This window comes from Telmatherina bonti (assembly GCF_933228915.1).
Source record: "Telmatherina bonti genome assembly, chromosome: 12".
Lineage (NCBI taxonomy): Eukaryota > Metazoa > Chordata > Actinopteri > Atheriniformes > Telmatherinidae > Telmatherina > Telmatherina bonti.
In genome coordinates this window covers 27400923-27418394 of record NC_136610.1, presented here as the reverse complement: position 1 = coordinate 27418394, position 17472 = coordinate 27400923, and the positions used below count along the sequence as shown (strand labels likewise).

The 17472-nt window shown below is 39.4% G+C and overlaps 1 protein-coding gene across 1 annotated transcript; it reads right to left on the bottom strand.

The window, feature by feature from the left end:
• Nucleotides 1–4016: 4016 nt before the first annotated feature.
• Nucleotides 4017–15747, bottom strand: slc34a1b (solute carrier family 34 member 1b; the record flags this gene model as incomplete). Its single annotated transcript, XM_079250155.1, has 11 exons — nt 4017–4610; nt 4686–4810; nt 8983–9099; nt 10052–10219; nt 10295–10364; nt 10466–10561; nt 12099–12294; nt 12773–12884; nt 14679–14822; nt 15105–15251; nt 15573–15747. 11 exons carry the CDS (start codon nt 15745–15747, stop codon nt 4017–4019), a joined length of 1944 nt encoding a protein of 647 aa, XP_079106281.1.
• Nucleotides 15748–17472: the final 1725 nt, after the last annotated feature.

Sequence of the window (17472 nt, the reverse complement as noted above, 5' to 3'; positions counted from 1 at the left end):
TCTTTCTGGTGGGAATTAAACATTTTTTACGGTTAACAAGCTACAAAAAAACTATTTAACTTAAGGTTTTTTTAATCCTCATTGTTGGAGGTAAAACCTCAAACCCTTTTCACAAACAATGGCAGTGTACAGGCCAGAAAATCTGACATCAGGGCATTTTCTTTCTCAGTAACGACATCTTGAGATGATCATTTTGATGAGCACCATAGCGGCCCCTTAGAGAAACATTCAACATCTAATACATCAAGAAAAAGCTGCTGAATCAGTCTCTGGGTAGTGAACCAAAAATTGCTGTCAAAGCTAAATCTCAGAGCTTGAGGGTTGAGTGGGTTCATGGAAATAGTTAGTGAAGGATGTGATATGACTTCAGGCCTACACAGCACAAAATATCTTGCATGGCAGAAGGAAATTACTGTTCCATCATTTTGCAATTGCGCAAGCTGCAGGATTTCCACCGTACTTGTTGTGTATATGTAAATGCACAAACTAGAGAAAAAAGCTGAATAAAAAGTGAGAATTAACAGATTACAGGACCACAAAAATCACAGTGTAAAAATAAGGAATTAGCAATGAAGGTGGCAATGAAGCAGGTGAAGAAAAGAAGGTCTAGATGTGTGAAGAAAACCTGATACTTCTGATGGAGGAATATAAGCTGAAACGTAACGTTGAAAGCAGAGCGCAGGGGCAGCTTGTGGTCCTGGACATGAAAACTGCAACCTTACCCTGCTCTACTCCAGCACAGATTCAGACTGCACCCACACAAGTAGTTATCTCCACTCAGATCAAGTCTCACTCAGTGAATAGGGGAGATTTTTGTGAGCATATGCAAAAAGTATTTTGGCTGATTGCACAGAGCTTCTGCTTTTTTTCCCCATTTCTCCTCTGACTGCTCTCCGAAACCTCCAAACTTAAATGTAAACTCAGCCGGAGCCGTGGTGGAGAAGACGTGGTTGTATTTGTTGAGAGTAGCATTTAAACAGGCAAATAAGTCTCACCAAGAGGAAACATATTCCTGTTAAGAACCCTTTCATGCATGCACATTTGTCAGTTTATCTTTCTGGCAGCTCTGATCAGCCAAGGGATAATCTTACCGTACAGCTATTTATTTTATAAGTACTTTAATCCCACTGGTCTTCAGGGTATCGTTTCTTTGTCTGTCACCTCACAAGTAAAACTGTGTGTGACTTCACTCCCTCACTGCATCAACGGACTTGAGAGAGTCAGCATGATCAATTGTTAAACCTCAGCCAAGAACACAGAGCAGATTCACACATTCAGCAACACCTCCCGAGTGCATACTCGGCCACTTAGTGAGAATGCACTCAAACAATACAAAGCACATAGGCTGTGACACATCCATGCGCGTCTTTGAAGATAACATCAAGAAGATAATGTGAAGATGCTTTGGATTCTGGGTGTGTGTGTTCAGTAGCCCACTAACACTTATGTAACCAGTAAAGATGGGATATTTTGACACAGTGATCAAACAATTATCCTCTTGGGCGATAACATTGTTTTATTAAACTTTGCACTGAAAACTACTGGTTTCCTTTTTCAGCAAAGACTAAAAGGGCAAGATGAACTCCTCCCGAGGGCCAAAGGAAACTGTGAACAAGTAATTAATATTGTTTGCGCTCACTGCACATAAGCTTGACTGGAAATTTGGTTAATGATGGATCACTGCCCTTTACTAATGATTTCTGCACAGGAAAATCATGGTGACTGTTCTGTAAAATTATCTACAGAGAAAGCCATGTGAGAAAAACAGGGTAGACATCGCTGTGGCGTTTATTCCTTCCATTTTTATCTTATTCTGTTTCAGCTTCTTTTTTTTCCCCTTTGATTTATTTGATTTCTTTTCAAAGCTTGTGTTATGTGTATTTTTAATTTTTTTTTTTTTTTTTTTTTTTTTTGCGCCCCGTTGTAATGCTTTTAATGTTTTCAGTAAAATATGTGTGAAACAATTGTACGAATTTGCCATTCCCTCCTCAGAGCTTCACTGAGGTGTGACTTTACTTCCTTCTGCATGGTGGAGCTGCCGTTTTATACTGATGGAGTTCATTTAATTGAAAAGTAAAAGTCTCAGTGATGAATTTCTAAAAATTTGGTCTGAAATTTATCTTGCAGGCAGAAATTATTTTTAATTTGGAAAAAAATGTTTATTAATTTATTCGTTAATTTTTCAATTAAAATCTAAGAAGAAAGAGAACCTGATGAAAACTAGAAACTGATATGGCAGAGTATTCAAAAGTTTCCTTTTCTTTAATATTTTCTGTATTATTAAAGCGTTATCGACATAATTAAACCACAAGTGGCTGAAGCAGCACTCGAGTGCTTGAGGTGTTGATCCGGGGGCTTTTAGAACTTTTTACTCTCAAGCACAAAACTAAAGTGTGTTACAGTCACTACAATCAGACTGGAGATAGAAACTTGCCGTCCAGCTACGATCATCGTTTCATATAAATATCAGTAGCTAAACAAACAACTTCTGCATTACTCCAAAATATTTGTTCTTCATCAGCAATTTTTATCTGAAGCACCACATTGATGTTTATTCTTCTTTTCCTCCTTTTTTTTTTTATCCCCAAATTACTTTTCCTCTTCATGTGTTTATTCTTTAGCCTTCATGCTTTAGATGCATTTGCCTGTAACTGAATTACATATGTAGGCACCTGGGCTGAGCTGCTCTGCCTCTCTGCTGAGCCTGGTCACAGCTGCGGCCAATTGGTGATCAGGACCAGTGACACTATAAAAGACAGTCCTGCGTACCAGGAAGGGCTGACCTGAGAGCAAGCAGGGTGGAAGTGACAAAGAGTGGTAATGTATAAAGTTTTATTTGTCATTGTAATATTGACATTTACTTTGGGTCCTTGATAAGACCATTAAACAAGAGCCACTCACCCTGGCTGCTCTTGGGGAGGTCTGTTTTATTGTACATTTGTTTTTAGTGATTTTTGCATTTTAACTGCTTTTATCTGTCCCCTTTTTGTGTGTGCTACACATACATACAGGTACAGCTCTGTTTGTACAGACTTTTAACAAAACGACATTCACAACAACTTATTTCACTTGCTTTTAATTCTGCTCACTCTAAACCGTACTCCTTTCTGTGTGCCATTTATGGCATCAGGATGGACGTTGTACCATGTAGAAGGCTGTGCATGCAGTGGATCATTCCTGGAGGGTGTTCTGAGCTGATTATGATGATAAAATTAGAAATGACACAAATCATAGTTTTTAATAATCTATTTTTCTTCATAATTCTTTGTTATCGTTACACATTACAGTCTTAAACGGGCTTATGATTCGAGGCTTTAAAATGTTCTCTAGTACCTGCTTTGCTGTTAGGAGCACTTGATCCAGTGTAAACTATGTGCCCCGGTGTTCACCAGCAGATAGTTTTTCAGCTTGTTCCAATTTGACATTAAACAGATGTTCCAAAACATCTGACATTAAAAATGTCAATTTAAATTTCTATATTTCCATGTGACCTTGTCAGTCGGGTGAAAGTAGTCTTCCGTTTAGGTGCTAGATGTCTCTAAACCCTGCTCTCAAATAGAGCCAAAGACCTTCATCATAAACTCATATCACTGACAGATTATATCAAAACCTGCAGAAAGATGATTGACTGCTTCATGTTGCATCTGTAGCATCTCAGCTGAAGTTTTCTGTTGAGCAAAAGCTCAAACCTAATTCTCCTCTTTTCCACACCTCTGTTTTTAGGGGGAAATGTCAGTTGGATGTATTAGTTACTCTTAACAATGCAAGAGGGGCTAGGATGTGAAAGTTTTAACAAGATGGACTACTACTGCTACTACTCTGTTTGAAGGGAAGATAATCACTTCATTTTTATGACAAAACAAGCAGAGAACAAATTGGATTTGGCTTAAATCTTGTACATAGCTCAGTTGTTAGCATGATTGTGGGAAATGGTTCGATTTTTATTTGTGAAAACTGACTAAATTTTACAGACAGAATTGAGACAGTGGAGTATTATTTAGACGTTATCAGTCCCACTACAGAGGGGTGCTGTTGCATCTCTCCAACCCTTTTAATTTCAAAACTGGCACACCTGGTCTGCTCTCATCCAGGCAGTCCAGGACTGGGTTGTTATAAGCCAGCTCTTCTTTCCTCTGAGCAGATTCATCCTGGGTGTCCCCAGAAAGTATCTCTGTCGAGATGGGCTCTTGTTCTTCCTCTTCCTGAACCCCTTCACAGGTAAAACTGCAGCAAGCTGTTGCTTTACTGATCAGGCGGTCAAGCGGTTTGAGAGAGTGCATCCATTTTGGCAGAAAGTCCCAAGTCTGGAGCTTGCTTGGAAGATGACGAGGACTGTGAGCCTGCATCACATTTACCAAGGCAATGAAGATGGTAACACCCAAAAAAGGACCCCCAACCCCGGCCATGACCCGCCAACCAGCCATTGAGAGACCCAGCACTAGTGATGGAAGGAGCAAAAAACAAAGGAGGAGATACAAGACTGCAAACCAGCGGTACTTGGCAGTGCGCTCTCCCAGTACGCGAGCCATCCTTATAGGAAGACGCGTGAATGGAAGGGGATACCACAGCAGAATGCCAAAGACATTAAAGAAGAGGTGACACAGAGCAATCTGTGTAGACAAAAGAAGAGATGCAGCATGTAAGTGCATGATTTACTCTGTGTGTCTAATAAAACATCAGCCTACCTGGATGGCAGCTGCGAGTTTGTTTCCAGGACTGGCCAGAGCTGCTAACAAGGCTGTTGCAGTGGTGCCAATGTTGGAACCGAGGGTGAGCGGATAGACCCGTTCCAGGCTGATGACACCAATCCCTGACAGAGATGTCACACAAATGGTAAAAATGGTGTGTGTGTGTGTCTAAATGCTCACTATTATTCATTTGCTCTGTTTCTTTCATTCCATGATAGTATGATTTGGTAGCGTAGAGATTTGAAGAGGAGGCAGAGCAATAATCCAACATGGAACGCAAACATAAATCTATCTGTGGACTAAGATCCCACTTTTATGCGGTCTCTTGCCTTTTCATTTCAAGCTTGGTTAATTACTCCTTTTTCAAAGAAGAAATTATTCCGATCTCACATTTATCACTGTAGCAGGCCGATGACTCAGTGGTCACTGATATTATATGCTTTCTTTAGCTGGCAGTATCCACTGCCAAATATGTAACTAACATACTACACAAAACTCTTATCATTTTACATACATGGACTAAAGTTCTGTTTTGGTTAGTTTTAGATGGCAAAAGAATCTTTATTTAACATGCATATTTCTAGTGTTTTGTAGTTGAAGTGAGAACACATGAAAACATGTGTACACTGCATTACACATATAATGCGGTGTACAGAATCTGGCCTACTGCTAAAGCATGTAGTACTACTGTAGTAAATGTCTGTGTGGAGGTTTTGCTGTTAGAGTTGATATAACAGTGCAGAAACAAACAGCCTTGGAAACAACAGAGCAGTTTATGAGCTGTTAGATTACTGTGATAATTCTTCTGGGTCTGACTGACAGAACCTCCATCAGCTGTTCTCGCCGCGCCTCACTGAAACAAGAACCGCTGATAAGTAGTTGATAAAGTGTCATTCTCTCGTCATTATGCACCTCAGAATTTTGTTTGCATAAACTGCTCAGGCCTGATGGGAATTAGGCCTTATGATGCTGGTAAATCTCAGAAAATCAAGAAAAGAAGGAGAAACCTCTTTATTTGGAGAACAGTAGCTCTTGGTTCAGAGCACTGGAGGATGTCTGAAGGTCACACAAAACAAAGCAAACAAATACGTTGTAAGAGCTGAAACTGCATCCATTTTCTGCCTTTGATACTCAGACAGGGTGTGAACTTTAAATGATTCATCCGTGTTGTAATATCAGCTTTGATTTCTGAGCTGAAGTTCCAGAAGCAGAGTACAAACTGAGGTAACCTTTGATCAGTATTGATACAGCTAGTTCAGAGGTGTCTAAAGTCGGTCCTTAAGGTTTACAGTGTGTCTCTGCAGAATGAAATGCTTCCAACAGCCTATGAAGTTCTGCACAATGACTCATTAATTTAAGTCAGGGGTGTTGCATCAGGGCTACCTGGAAAGTCTTCAGGATTGTGGCCCTCAAGGATCGGAGCTGGACATCCCTGAGCTAGTTAGCATAATGAGCTAGCAGGTCACTATCTCCGCAGATGATGAAACAATCCATAACACCAAACTGAATTTAAAAAGAAATGGTCTGATGTTCAAAGGGAACACATTTTTAATGGGTTCACGACTGATTTCAGCGTATGACCCCAGTAATTCACTGAATCAGTTTACCGCATAAGAAATGTTGGTGGTGTGGTTGTGTGATGGTGTGAAGCAACTTAAGCTGCAAAGTGCATAAAAACCATCCTCCAAGTAGCTGGTAATGCCTGCACAGTTACCATCACACTGTTCTGTTAGTTAACCCTTTATCATCCACACAATGAAATACATGGAAATTTAAATTTTTAACTATAGAACAAAGAGTTTAATATTACTGGATGATATTACATGACTTGAAACATTTATTCTAAAATAAAAGTAATGCAGTAGTTAAGGGTCTGTAGAGTTTTTGTCCAATTTTATTCTGAACTCTGATCTCAGAAGCTGAGATGTAGCCTGATGACTGATGAGAATTCAGTGTGCTTTTATGGTTTCATGGACTAACATGCAAAGGCCTTTTGTATGTCCAATGAAGAGATTAAATATGCTCATTTGCCCAATGAAGAGTTAAATTGTCTCTCTTTATTTTTAAAGGGCCAGAACTTTACTAAATTAAGGAGTCATACTGAAGCAAAAGATTTATATCAAAAGAAACTGAAAACCTAAGTTGGAGCCCTCCAAGCTGTCAATTTTGCTTCCTGGAACATTTTCAGACACTACAGGTACTTAGACTCCTTTGGAAAGGCCATTTTTAGCCATGTTCAAAAACATCTTATCCACAGCCTCACACAGGCACAGTGTGACACAAGTCAGACGTGAGCTGGGAATAAATACAATGTCGACAGAAGAAGCAGACTGAGCTCTGAGGTAGGATCTCTACACAACAAATAGTCATTTAGATGATGGCAAATTCAGGTTAAACATATTTGAACTTCAGCTCATTTCTTTTCATCTTTCTTCAATTCCCTTTTTTTTGTGAAGCTCAGGAAAAGACAAAAGAAAAGTATCTGCAAAGTTCAACAATGCCACTGTGAATCATTCCAAAAAAGTTAAATGAAAGCTAATTTACCACGACAAAACCTGTCGAATCTACAAGAAGTGAAGAATAAAAACATTGTAGATCTCATGAAAAGAAAGAAGAAGGGATTTAAATTCAGAAGTGTGGACAACCAGATGCATGAATATATACTTTTAACCTAAGTTAGGCCTTCAGCAAGTAAAATGCAGATCTATACAGATGGCTGGCTCAATAAATCAAGGATAGTTCACCGCCTCACTAAGAAATAACCTTGCTGTGAAGCTGTGAAAACCTAGCTAAATTCCACAGTGGGCCATACTGGCAGCCATAACAAACACCATCTTAAACAGATAAAGTCCTATTGATCATGAACTTAAGTTTTCCAAACAAAGTGGAATATTCGTGATGTTTTGCTTCAATAAAACATAAGAAATTTATTTCAGTTCCTTTCCATTTCGCTGTATATAGCCTAAGTGCTTTCCCATGTGCATATTTGAAGTCAATTGAATTTCCATGTTTATATCAAAAACAAAAGTCATGTTTATTGGAAACTGTGTCGTCAGGAGTTTCAGAATACAAGTACTTGGTTTTCAAGAAAGAAAGATTTGTATTAATAATGCAAAATGTTTCACTTTACTGACCTCCAAAGTCTAAATCTGTCATCTTTCTACCACTAGTTAAATGCTGATTTACACAATATGTACTTTATCTTTGACTTACTTATCAATGTAATTTTTTGCAAACTAGTGACAAACTATTTCTGGTCTTAGTTTATTCATTTTTAATGTATTTTATTTGCTTTTATTCAACAGTATACTTGTATTTATTTTATAATATTAATCTATTATTTATCTTCATTTTTGAATTGTTGTCTTTCCTGTTCTCTACTCCCCAACCAGTCCAGACAGATGGCTGCCCTCTGAGATGGGTTCTGCTGGAGGTTTTTCTTCCTGTTAAAAGGGAGTTTTCCTGCACTGTTGCCTCATGCATGCTAAGGATGGGGGATTGGATCAAAATCAAGATTTTATGCAATCAGTTGGTCAGTTGGTGTCTATAAAGTGCCCTGAGACAACATTGTTGTGAAGTGGAGCTATGCAAACAAAGCTGAATTGAACTGAATTATAAATGTATTTGATATATAATTGTATTTTGTTATACTCCAGTCTTTTTCTTCTATATTTTTCTGTTTTTTATATTTGTGAATAAATTCAGGCATTGAGAAGTTAAAATATTGTCAGTCTCAAGTGGGACAATCTATGTAAATTAGTGAGTCACAGCTCAGCCCCTTTTTTTTCCTTTTACATATTATTGCCATCGTCTTTCATTCTCTGCTTTTAGCTTTAAACATGTTTTGATTAAAATTGAGCGCTTATGATAACTACTACAATTCAATTCAATACAATTAAATTCAATTCCACAAGTGGTAGTGGAAAGTGACATCCTTTGATATCCTTTGGAAGATGGTTCAGATGATTGTTAATTAGAAAGAAATGCAACTTTACGGGGTGAGTGCGCATGTGAGTGTGTGTACGGGGGTGGGGGTCTTTAATTGAGCCTGCTTGGAGCTAAAATTGCCGATGTAGGACAGAGGCTTGACTGGAATCCTGCATTACAGACAAAGCTCGGGCTTTAGGCTTTCATCAGTGAATTATTTAAGCCTCTCAACTGGATTAATAACAATAAAAGATAATACTCTGACAATGAGCAAACAGCTATTTGCTTCAGCATTTTTATTTTTAGATCTGTATTTTTGTTGTTGTGAGATGATATGGGGGGAAAAAACATAAAACATATTACTTACCAACTAGGGGCGTCATGGCTGAAGTGAAGACAGAACTACTCTGGACCAGAAATGTAACCCCAGCACCCACGAACATGGCAATGTATCCAACCAGCCATCCAAATGGATGTGGTAGGTCTGTAGGGATGCACAGGGACAAATTACTCAAGTGCCTTCTGAATAGTGTATAACAGCTGACATGGCTTTGGAGATTACTTTCTTTTGTTATAATTATCATGATGGTTTTTTTTTATTTGCTTCGAATGTAAATAATTCATTCCACATATCAGTCTATAAACTGAGGAACCTACAGTCAGCAAAAAGCAAACCCAACAGTAGAAACAGTTCACTGCTGTTCAAAGGCAACCAGATGCAGCTTCTACAATCATAACATCTCTGTAACAAAAGTATTTTCATCCAATTAATGGGCTAAATCTATTAAAATTGTTATTATGAGTTTAGGCAGGTCTTGTTCTGTGGATTTAGGATGGGGTCTGGGTTTTTGCATACAATGCCATTCTGTTTGCTACATCAGGCTGTGATCTCAGTTCTCATTGGAGCATTTCACAGCTGAGTGTGAAGCGACTGTGATGAGCACCAGAACCGAGACTGAGACCGTGCCAGCCAGTAGAGGGTAGAGCGGAACTGGAAAAACCTGGACCTGAAGGGCCACAGTCCTGCAGATGTTTCCTGCTGCTACACGACTGACTCAGATTACCAGGCCAACATGCTTGGGTGTTAAAGAGAGCCTTTTGATACAAATCAGGTGTCTTGGAGCAGGGAAACTTCTAAGACCTGCGTGACTAAAGCCCTCAAGGAACAGAGTTTCCCACTCCTGGGAGTGTCTTTTCCAGGTCTGCTTTCAAGTGAAGTGTAAGTATATTGGGGTCTTGTTCAAAGTGTGGGAGGAATGGAGCGGGAGATCAACAGGCAGATTGGTGCAGCTTCTGCAGTGATCTGTATCGGTCTGGTCTGGTGAAGGAGTTGAACCAAAAGGCAGATCTATGTTCCCACCTTCACCTACGTCTGTATGTTCTGCATATTAGTGAGTGAAGGAACCCTGATTAAAAAGATGAGGGGGAAACTCCACCTGTGTTGATAACTTTGTGGATGATTTTTGCAACTTGGCCTTGAAGAAGCGAGTTGAGCAGTTTGACCAGAAGCAGCAGACATGTGCAGAGGACGACCAGGGACGCTGCCAGGAGAATCAGGCCCACTGTGAGATCTGACAGCTCCATAGACACAAACAAATGTCTGCCTACAGAGACAGAGCCAGTGAAAATCAGGACAGCCTCTCACAAAAACACAAAGACTTTTTGTAATTTTTACTCACACTTTACACGCGATGAAAATGAAGTGTGATCACTGAGGCCACAGTTTTCACTGCTCCTATTGTCAGCTGACTGGAGAAAGAAAGAAAAAATACTCAGTGCAAGATGTCATTTGCAGGTCACCACATCAGTATCAGCATGTGAATGAAGTAGAGGGGAATATGCATGATTACCATAAACGTGTCACTGTGGCACCATTTCTTCACCAGACTCTGGTTCCTCATGTCCTCATTTCCCATGGCAAGACCCATGATCACACATTTGTCCAGCTAATGGCAAATAAAAGAGAATAAGGTTAAAGGATTAAAAAGGGTTTTAGCTGTTGGCTTTCTGGGGTCATTTTTACCATCATGAAATAATTGTTTTTATTTATTTATTTATTCATTTTTTAATTTATTTATTTATGTAAATATTTTGCCCTGTGTGTCCTGTGCAATTAACCACTGCAAACATTCCCAGGTGTAAAACAATTGCTTCATAGTAAATTGCATGTCCAACTCGCGTTATGTGTTGTTACCTGATACAAGCCCTCACAAAGCTGTTCTTAATTAATATTAAATTTCCACACAGTTACTAGTTTAACTATGAAGAACAGCTGCCATGATGATCAATATGCTACAATAAAAATAAAGCATATTACTATTAAAAGAAAAACAAATAAAAAAGATGTGAGCTCCTGGACAGACACATGCGTTGTGGTTATATTCACCAGCAGACAACAAAGCAACACAGTCCATAGTTCCTTGCACATACATGTACATGCTTCAGTATTTTGCTTCCACTTTGTTGTTGGCTTCTTAAACTTCAGTAAAAACCTAATAAAATGTGATGAGCAGATTTCCTGAGCCTACACGTTGCTGCATTTTGGAGGATTGCATATCTGTCTGTCTATTTGTTGTTGTTTTTTTTTAAGATAACAGATCTGAGGTAATCAGTTTTAAAAGCTGCAAAAAGTAGAAGCAAATTAAACACTTTTCACATGATATTGCAGGTGCACAGTGGTAATGTACAGCGACAATCTAAACTTGGTGACATATCCACAGATAAAGATGGTAGGACTGGAAACTAGATCCCTTGACTGGAAGAAAAACACAAAAGCAAATGATTTCTGAAACATCCACAAAAAGAAAATGAAGAGAAAGCAATTCACCTTCTCCGGGAATTACTTTAATCTTCAGAAATATTTTTTTTAAAAACTATAGCAATTTTGGCCATTCTAATTGTAATTTCTCAATGATATTATTACATCTTACATTAGCATTAAAAGTTCTTCAAAAATGTAATAACTGTAAACCACAATGTCACCACTTGTTATACTAGTAGCAAGTTATGACATTAATTTTCAAGTAGCTAAATTTATCATAAAATTGCCCATTGTTACATTATAAATTGCAGCAGGGACTGAATATATTTAGGAAAGAACTTGTGGGTTTGTCACATATGTTGGTTTTCTTGCCCATATTTAAACCATCTTGTCATTTTGGTCTTTACCAAGTCATCCACAATTTTCTCTTAAGCGCTGTAAGAGAGAATGGAAACAGAAATCGATAAATGGAAAAATTACAAATCATTTCTGACCTGACACACATTTAACAATATTCCCGATATTCCCAGAGTTAAAGTAACACCTGAAGATAAAAGATTTTTTCTTATTTTTTTCATAGATGGAAGACGTTTCATTTCTTCTTCTACTTATCAGAACAACATTGTAGCCTATACTGCCCCCTTCTGCTGACATTTTGGATATTTCCTGTCTGAGGGATGGTTTTACAGTGTTGTAGAAATGCTGTTGGGTAACAGCGTTACCTGTATGATGAGTGTAGTGATTGGCTCCGTGATGACCTTCAGTAGTTCAGGTGCTTCCTCCCCAGGTTGGAGCCTTACGCTTGTGACCAGCAGGTGGGACAGCCGGGTTATCAAACCGCTTGCGGCCTCCAGAGGCAACAGAATCAGGACGGAGAGCCAGTTGAAGCAATCATGGATTGTCGCTCCAGCAAAAGCACTGTTATTGGTCACAATAATTAACTATGTTCATCCGAGGACAGAACGATCATCTACTCAGAGTAATTGCTTGTTAATCTGATTCTCAACTTTTCAGGATGTGTGTAATGTGATGAGCATTTTTGTTGTGACCTAGTGTGCGTATATCAAAAAGAACTAATACATTAAAAGGATTTTGTATTAGCAACAAGCCATCTGTTTGGTGGGATATCTTTTTTCAGGCGGAGATTATCTGTTATGGAATCAATGTGGATTTAGGCCATTATTGTCACATTTTAGAGATGACACTGCAATGGAGTAAATAGTCAACAAAGAGCTACTGATGCTTTTCCACCATCATCTACTTACTGCCCAGCATTTTCACCTATTTTCTCCGTCTTCCCTCCGTTTCCTCACTTTTCTTAACTCGTCTATTTCAGTTTCTTTTTTCCCGCTCTCCGGTACTCCCCCTTCGTCTGTCTTCCCACATCTGCACTCACCGTTGAAACTCATTTCTCTCAGCAGCTTGCATCATGGCCACTATGGTGTTTGTGACAGAAGTCCCAATATTGGACCCCATGATGACTGGAACAGCAGACTTCACTTCTAACACTGTGAGATGAGAACCAACAGAAGGTTGTATTATTTTACATCAAAGTCTTTTTTACACCTTTTAAGTTTAAGACAAAAAAAAAAACTCACACTGTTAGTGAATAAATGTCTGAAACACGATGAATTTTAATGTGTTATATATGATTGTGTGTTTAATTTCAGTACTAGACATGACTGTTAATGTAAAAGGATTTTTACAGGTGAATAGAGGCAGATATACAGGAGAGGACGCTTTGTGGAAACAAACATTCACCCTATCCTCTTTATTTGGCGGTTAACTGCAATCTTCCTCTGTGCGCTCATATAAAAGGGCTTTTGAAGCAGAGAGGCAGCTCCTGCATACTGATGTCGTTCATTTTATAGACTGAAAATGGAACGCCGTCAGGTAAGAGCCTGAACTGATAAAAATGTTCCCACGAGGAGAAATAAACCAGACAGAATGAAATGGTGGGAGATCACACTGTGTCATATTGTATTATTTAATTACTGCTCTGATTCCACTGCAGCCTACTAGACCAGTGATTCAAAGGTGGCTTTTACAAATTTGCTCTACAGCCCTGTTATCTATAATATGGTAACAAAAACTCGGATGTGCAGAAAATAAGCTATTAGTCTGTTTCGAGTCAAGATCGAATAAATAGTTCTGCTTTAAGAAATACTCACTGTGCTCTCCGCTGCTGAGAATAGTCCATTAGATTCATGTTCCCCACAATCTACAAAAGCTACCTCACAGTTTTACAGCTTATTATCTTTTTTTAAATTTATTATCATTTACCTTTCATACATTTTCCATATTCTACAGGGTAAATGTGAAATCACAAGCCTCTCCAGAATATAAACAGTCTATGTGACATAGCAAATGGTACACATGATGCTCTCGATGCGCCAGTATTTAACATAACTGTTGTATTGAAAGAGTAAAATATAAATACGATGTTGTTAACAAGATGATAATAAAAAAAAACATTGTGAATTTGTCTTAGCTGTTAAAAAATCAAAGATTTTTTAAATCTAATTGTGTTTTTTGTGCAGATTTGACAATTTCCCACATCTTCCAGCGTTTTAAATAGCTTCAGTGACAAACAGAGCAGAGAAGTGGGAACACAAAAGGTTTACGTCAGTACAATCCTGTGTACACAACCCTACTATACACATAGCAACAATGCACAACAACTTTCAAGCCAAAAAAAAAAACATGTTAAAAAGCTACGTAAAGGTTCATGTGGATGCATGAGAAGATATAAGTCTTTTTGGGAATTTGTGAGTGATAAAAAAGTTTTTAAGTTAAAACAGTTTTAACCTTTAATTTGTCTGACAAGATGGGAAGTGAAGAAATTTTCATCTCCTAGATGACACTAAGCTAACAGGACGCACGCACTTTAAAATATACATACGTGCCTCTTTTTCTCTCCCGATACACAATCATGTTGTAACATTTATAAATTTATTATAAACCACATTTGCTCAATCAGTACTTTATGCTAAGCAGCAGCTCAAGGAGGATAAAGTCTTCCATGAGGAAGACAGATTCCAACTGCAAGATGCACCGTGGGAGCTTTGTTCTCTCTGTATGTAATGCTGAGTCCATGTTTTCAGTGTTTTGCAATATATATGCATGCAAAAGACAATAGCCTGCGGAGACACGGGCATACAATGCAGAAAAACAAACAAATCATAAACTAAATGAAGCTTGCCAACACGCTTTCTCTCCTCCCTAGATCTTATTTAAAATCTTAGAGCAGCTCATATGCTGGCACACACACATTTACACACACTTTATATGAACCGACTCACATCCGGAGGCCACCAAGCTGACGATAATGGAGGTGGAGGTTGATGAGCTTTGGACCAGCACAGTGACCAAGATCCCCACCACCAGCCCAGCCACAGGGTTAGACAGCACCGCATTGTCCTGGAAAATGTCCCCTGCCACTTTACCTGGTTAAATATGCCACCCACGTACACACAAACACACAAGCATACACATTCACACCATTAAAACAAAAAAACTGCCTGAGAGATGACAAGGTTGCCAGGAGTGATATAAAACAAGACTCTAAATGTTTGTTTTCCCGAATGCAAAAGGTCACCAGACGAGGCTCTGCTGTAAATTACACAGCAGCCTAGTAAGACAGTGTGAACTGTTCTGACTCATTTCTTTGTCAAACATCAACTGAGTGGTGACCAACCTGCTGATGGGGCAGCAATGGTTATACTTACCCCCTGCCAACTGGAAGGCAGAGCTCAGAATGTCCAAGGAGCAAACGAAGAGGAAGAGGAGGATGAAGAGGAGAGGGATCTTGGAGATATTGATAAGAAGCTGCTTGGTCTTGTGTGGACTTGCTCTTGAAGCCTGGGGAGATCTATCTGCTCAAAACAGTAATCAGAGAGGATTAGACCGACAGGAAAAAGGGAATATTTCACCGGCAGCTTCATCTCTATTTTACTCAGTTATTTCTGTCTTCTGAGTGAGAAATATCACCTAAGTTAGCTTTCACATTAGCAGAACAAAGCCATCTGACTTATTCTGCTCCTATGCAAGGAAATCTCACTGAGGGACATTTAGACCACATGATCCCACCAGCTTTAGTAGGTTTCAGCTCCTGCTCTTGTCATATGCCTTTCCAAAGAAATCAATGGCAGCCACACTGACAGATGAAAGTGCTCCTCCCGATTCCTGTTTTGTACCTTTCTCTCTGGGGTGTCTGTCTGACTCTTTTACTGAAGTGGTGCCAGAGTGGCTATTGGTATGTTGACTGTGGCTCTCTAAGCCGTTCGCGAGGTCAAGGGTGGAGCCGATACCGGACTCCCTGTCCTCCTCCAGCAGGAGTTTGGGCTGCGATGAGAGCTGAGCGGTGGGCATCCTCTCCCCTGATAAGAAAAAAAATAGCATAAGAGCACTCATTTGGACGACAAAGACCAACTGTGAAACATTTCAAAGACCTGCACTGATAGGAGTTGAAGTTACCACTGCAGCTGAGTCCTGCTCTCTGTCCACAGGACACTGTAGTTACACAGTGAGAGGACATATGGTGCTTTGAGTGCTGTGGAGAGACGTGCAAGCAATTAAAATCACAAGATGAAGCCAGTTTAGAGGAAACGGATGAGAGTGAATGTGTTTATCAGCCACCTGCACCAGTAAAAAAAAAAAGCCGGAGGAGACCAACATGTCTGTCTCTGAGCTACTTTGAGCGACCGACAAGCAATTAAGAGAACAAAGGTGGCCAGCATAGTGTCTAAGTGGCAGCTATCTCTGATATGAGGTCAGATTGTGCACCGCGCAGCATCACCTCACCTTTCAGCAAATGAATAGAATATCAGAACCAGTAAGCAAACACGGGTATCAATGTAACTTCTCCCCCGTTTTTCCTACAGCTGCAAGTCGGCTCTTAAAGGGATGCTCCACCATCTAAAAGCTGCCATTCCCTTCAAAAGCTTTCACATTCTCAATCTAGAGTCAGTTTTTTTTTCTTTTTTGCCCTTTTCATGTCAGCCACTTTGCCATGTTTTTTGAGACTTTAATAGAAGAGGGAATACTAACATGTCCCTTAAAAGCAAAGAGGAGGGAAGTAATTACAGCAGCTGAAATGATAGTAATTACACTCACTGCATCATTAGGATTGTGTGCGGCGTCCTCCTGCAGGTTCTGATCTGTGGAGAGGCCCTGCTAGCATATCTACAAGTCTCCATACGGAGTGTTTGAATCGCAGCTGAATAAACTCTTGCCATGTTTGTGTGAATTATGTCTTGTTCTATACGTGCTGAAAGTTATTGCTCCATGTTGATCTATTTGGTAGCAGCTTTTTTCCCTTTCCAATATGCAAGCTTTCCAATCACACAAAGACTTGACTGCTTTTGTTTGTGACATTAAATATAGTCTCTTACCTTGCCTCAAACAGCCTTGGTGTGACCTCTTGTAAAGCAAAGCATCAAACTGAGGAGTAAATCATCTTTAAATAAGCTATCAGGTCTGGAGGTGTGAAGAGGAACACCTAAACCTCTTGGTGATTAACTTGTCTCATCACCAGAGAAAGCTCTGTTAATCGATAACACAAAGCATCAAGTTGATGCATTAGGTGAAAGAGCATGTGGTGTATTAGGTAATAAATAACGGTGGCTCAGCCAGCTGGTTTTCCCTTGATTTTGGGCCAGATAAGGATCCAAAGATGAAGAGGGGCTGTTTGATGTCATTTATCATCCTTGTTGAGGTTTCAGATGTAATAACAGGAGAAATCTGACACCTAGTGGAGGAATGTCCCCCATTACATGAACTCTTTCTCTGTAGTCTCCTCATATTCTCACACAGCTGCTTTCATCGTGCTTTGAAAAGTTGCAAAGACTTAATCCAGAGTACTAAATAATCATTTCCTCCAAGAGATCACTCAGTAGAAGCATTTCAGCCACGTTCAGAGAAATCAAGTCAATTTATGCAGAAAATACAGGCATGATGTGCTGTGGCATCACTTAAGATTGAGAATGTTGTGTTTGGAAATGACTTGTCGAGGCTAAACCCTGAGAGCCTCTTAACACACACTTACACATGTGTAGGCACACACGTTTACCTACGCATTCCAATACCCACATTCAG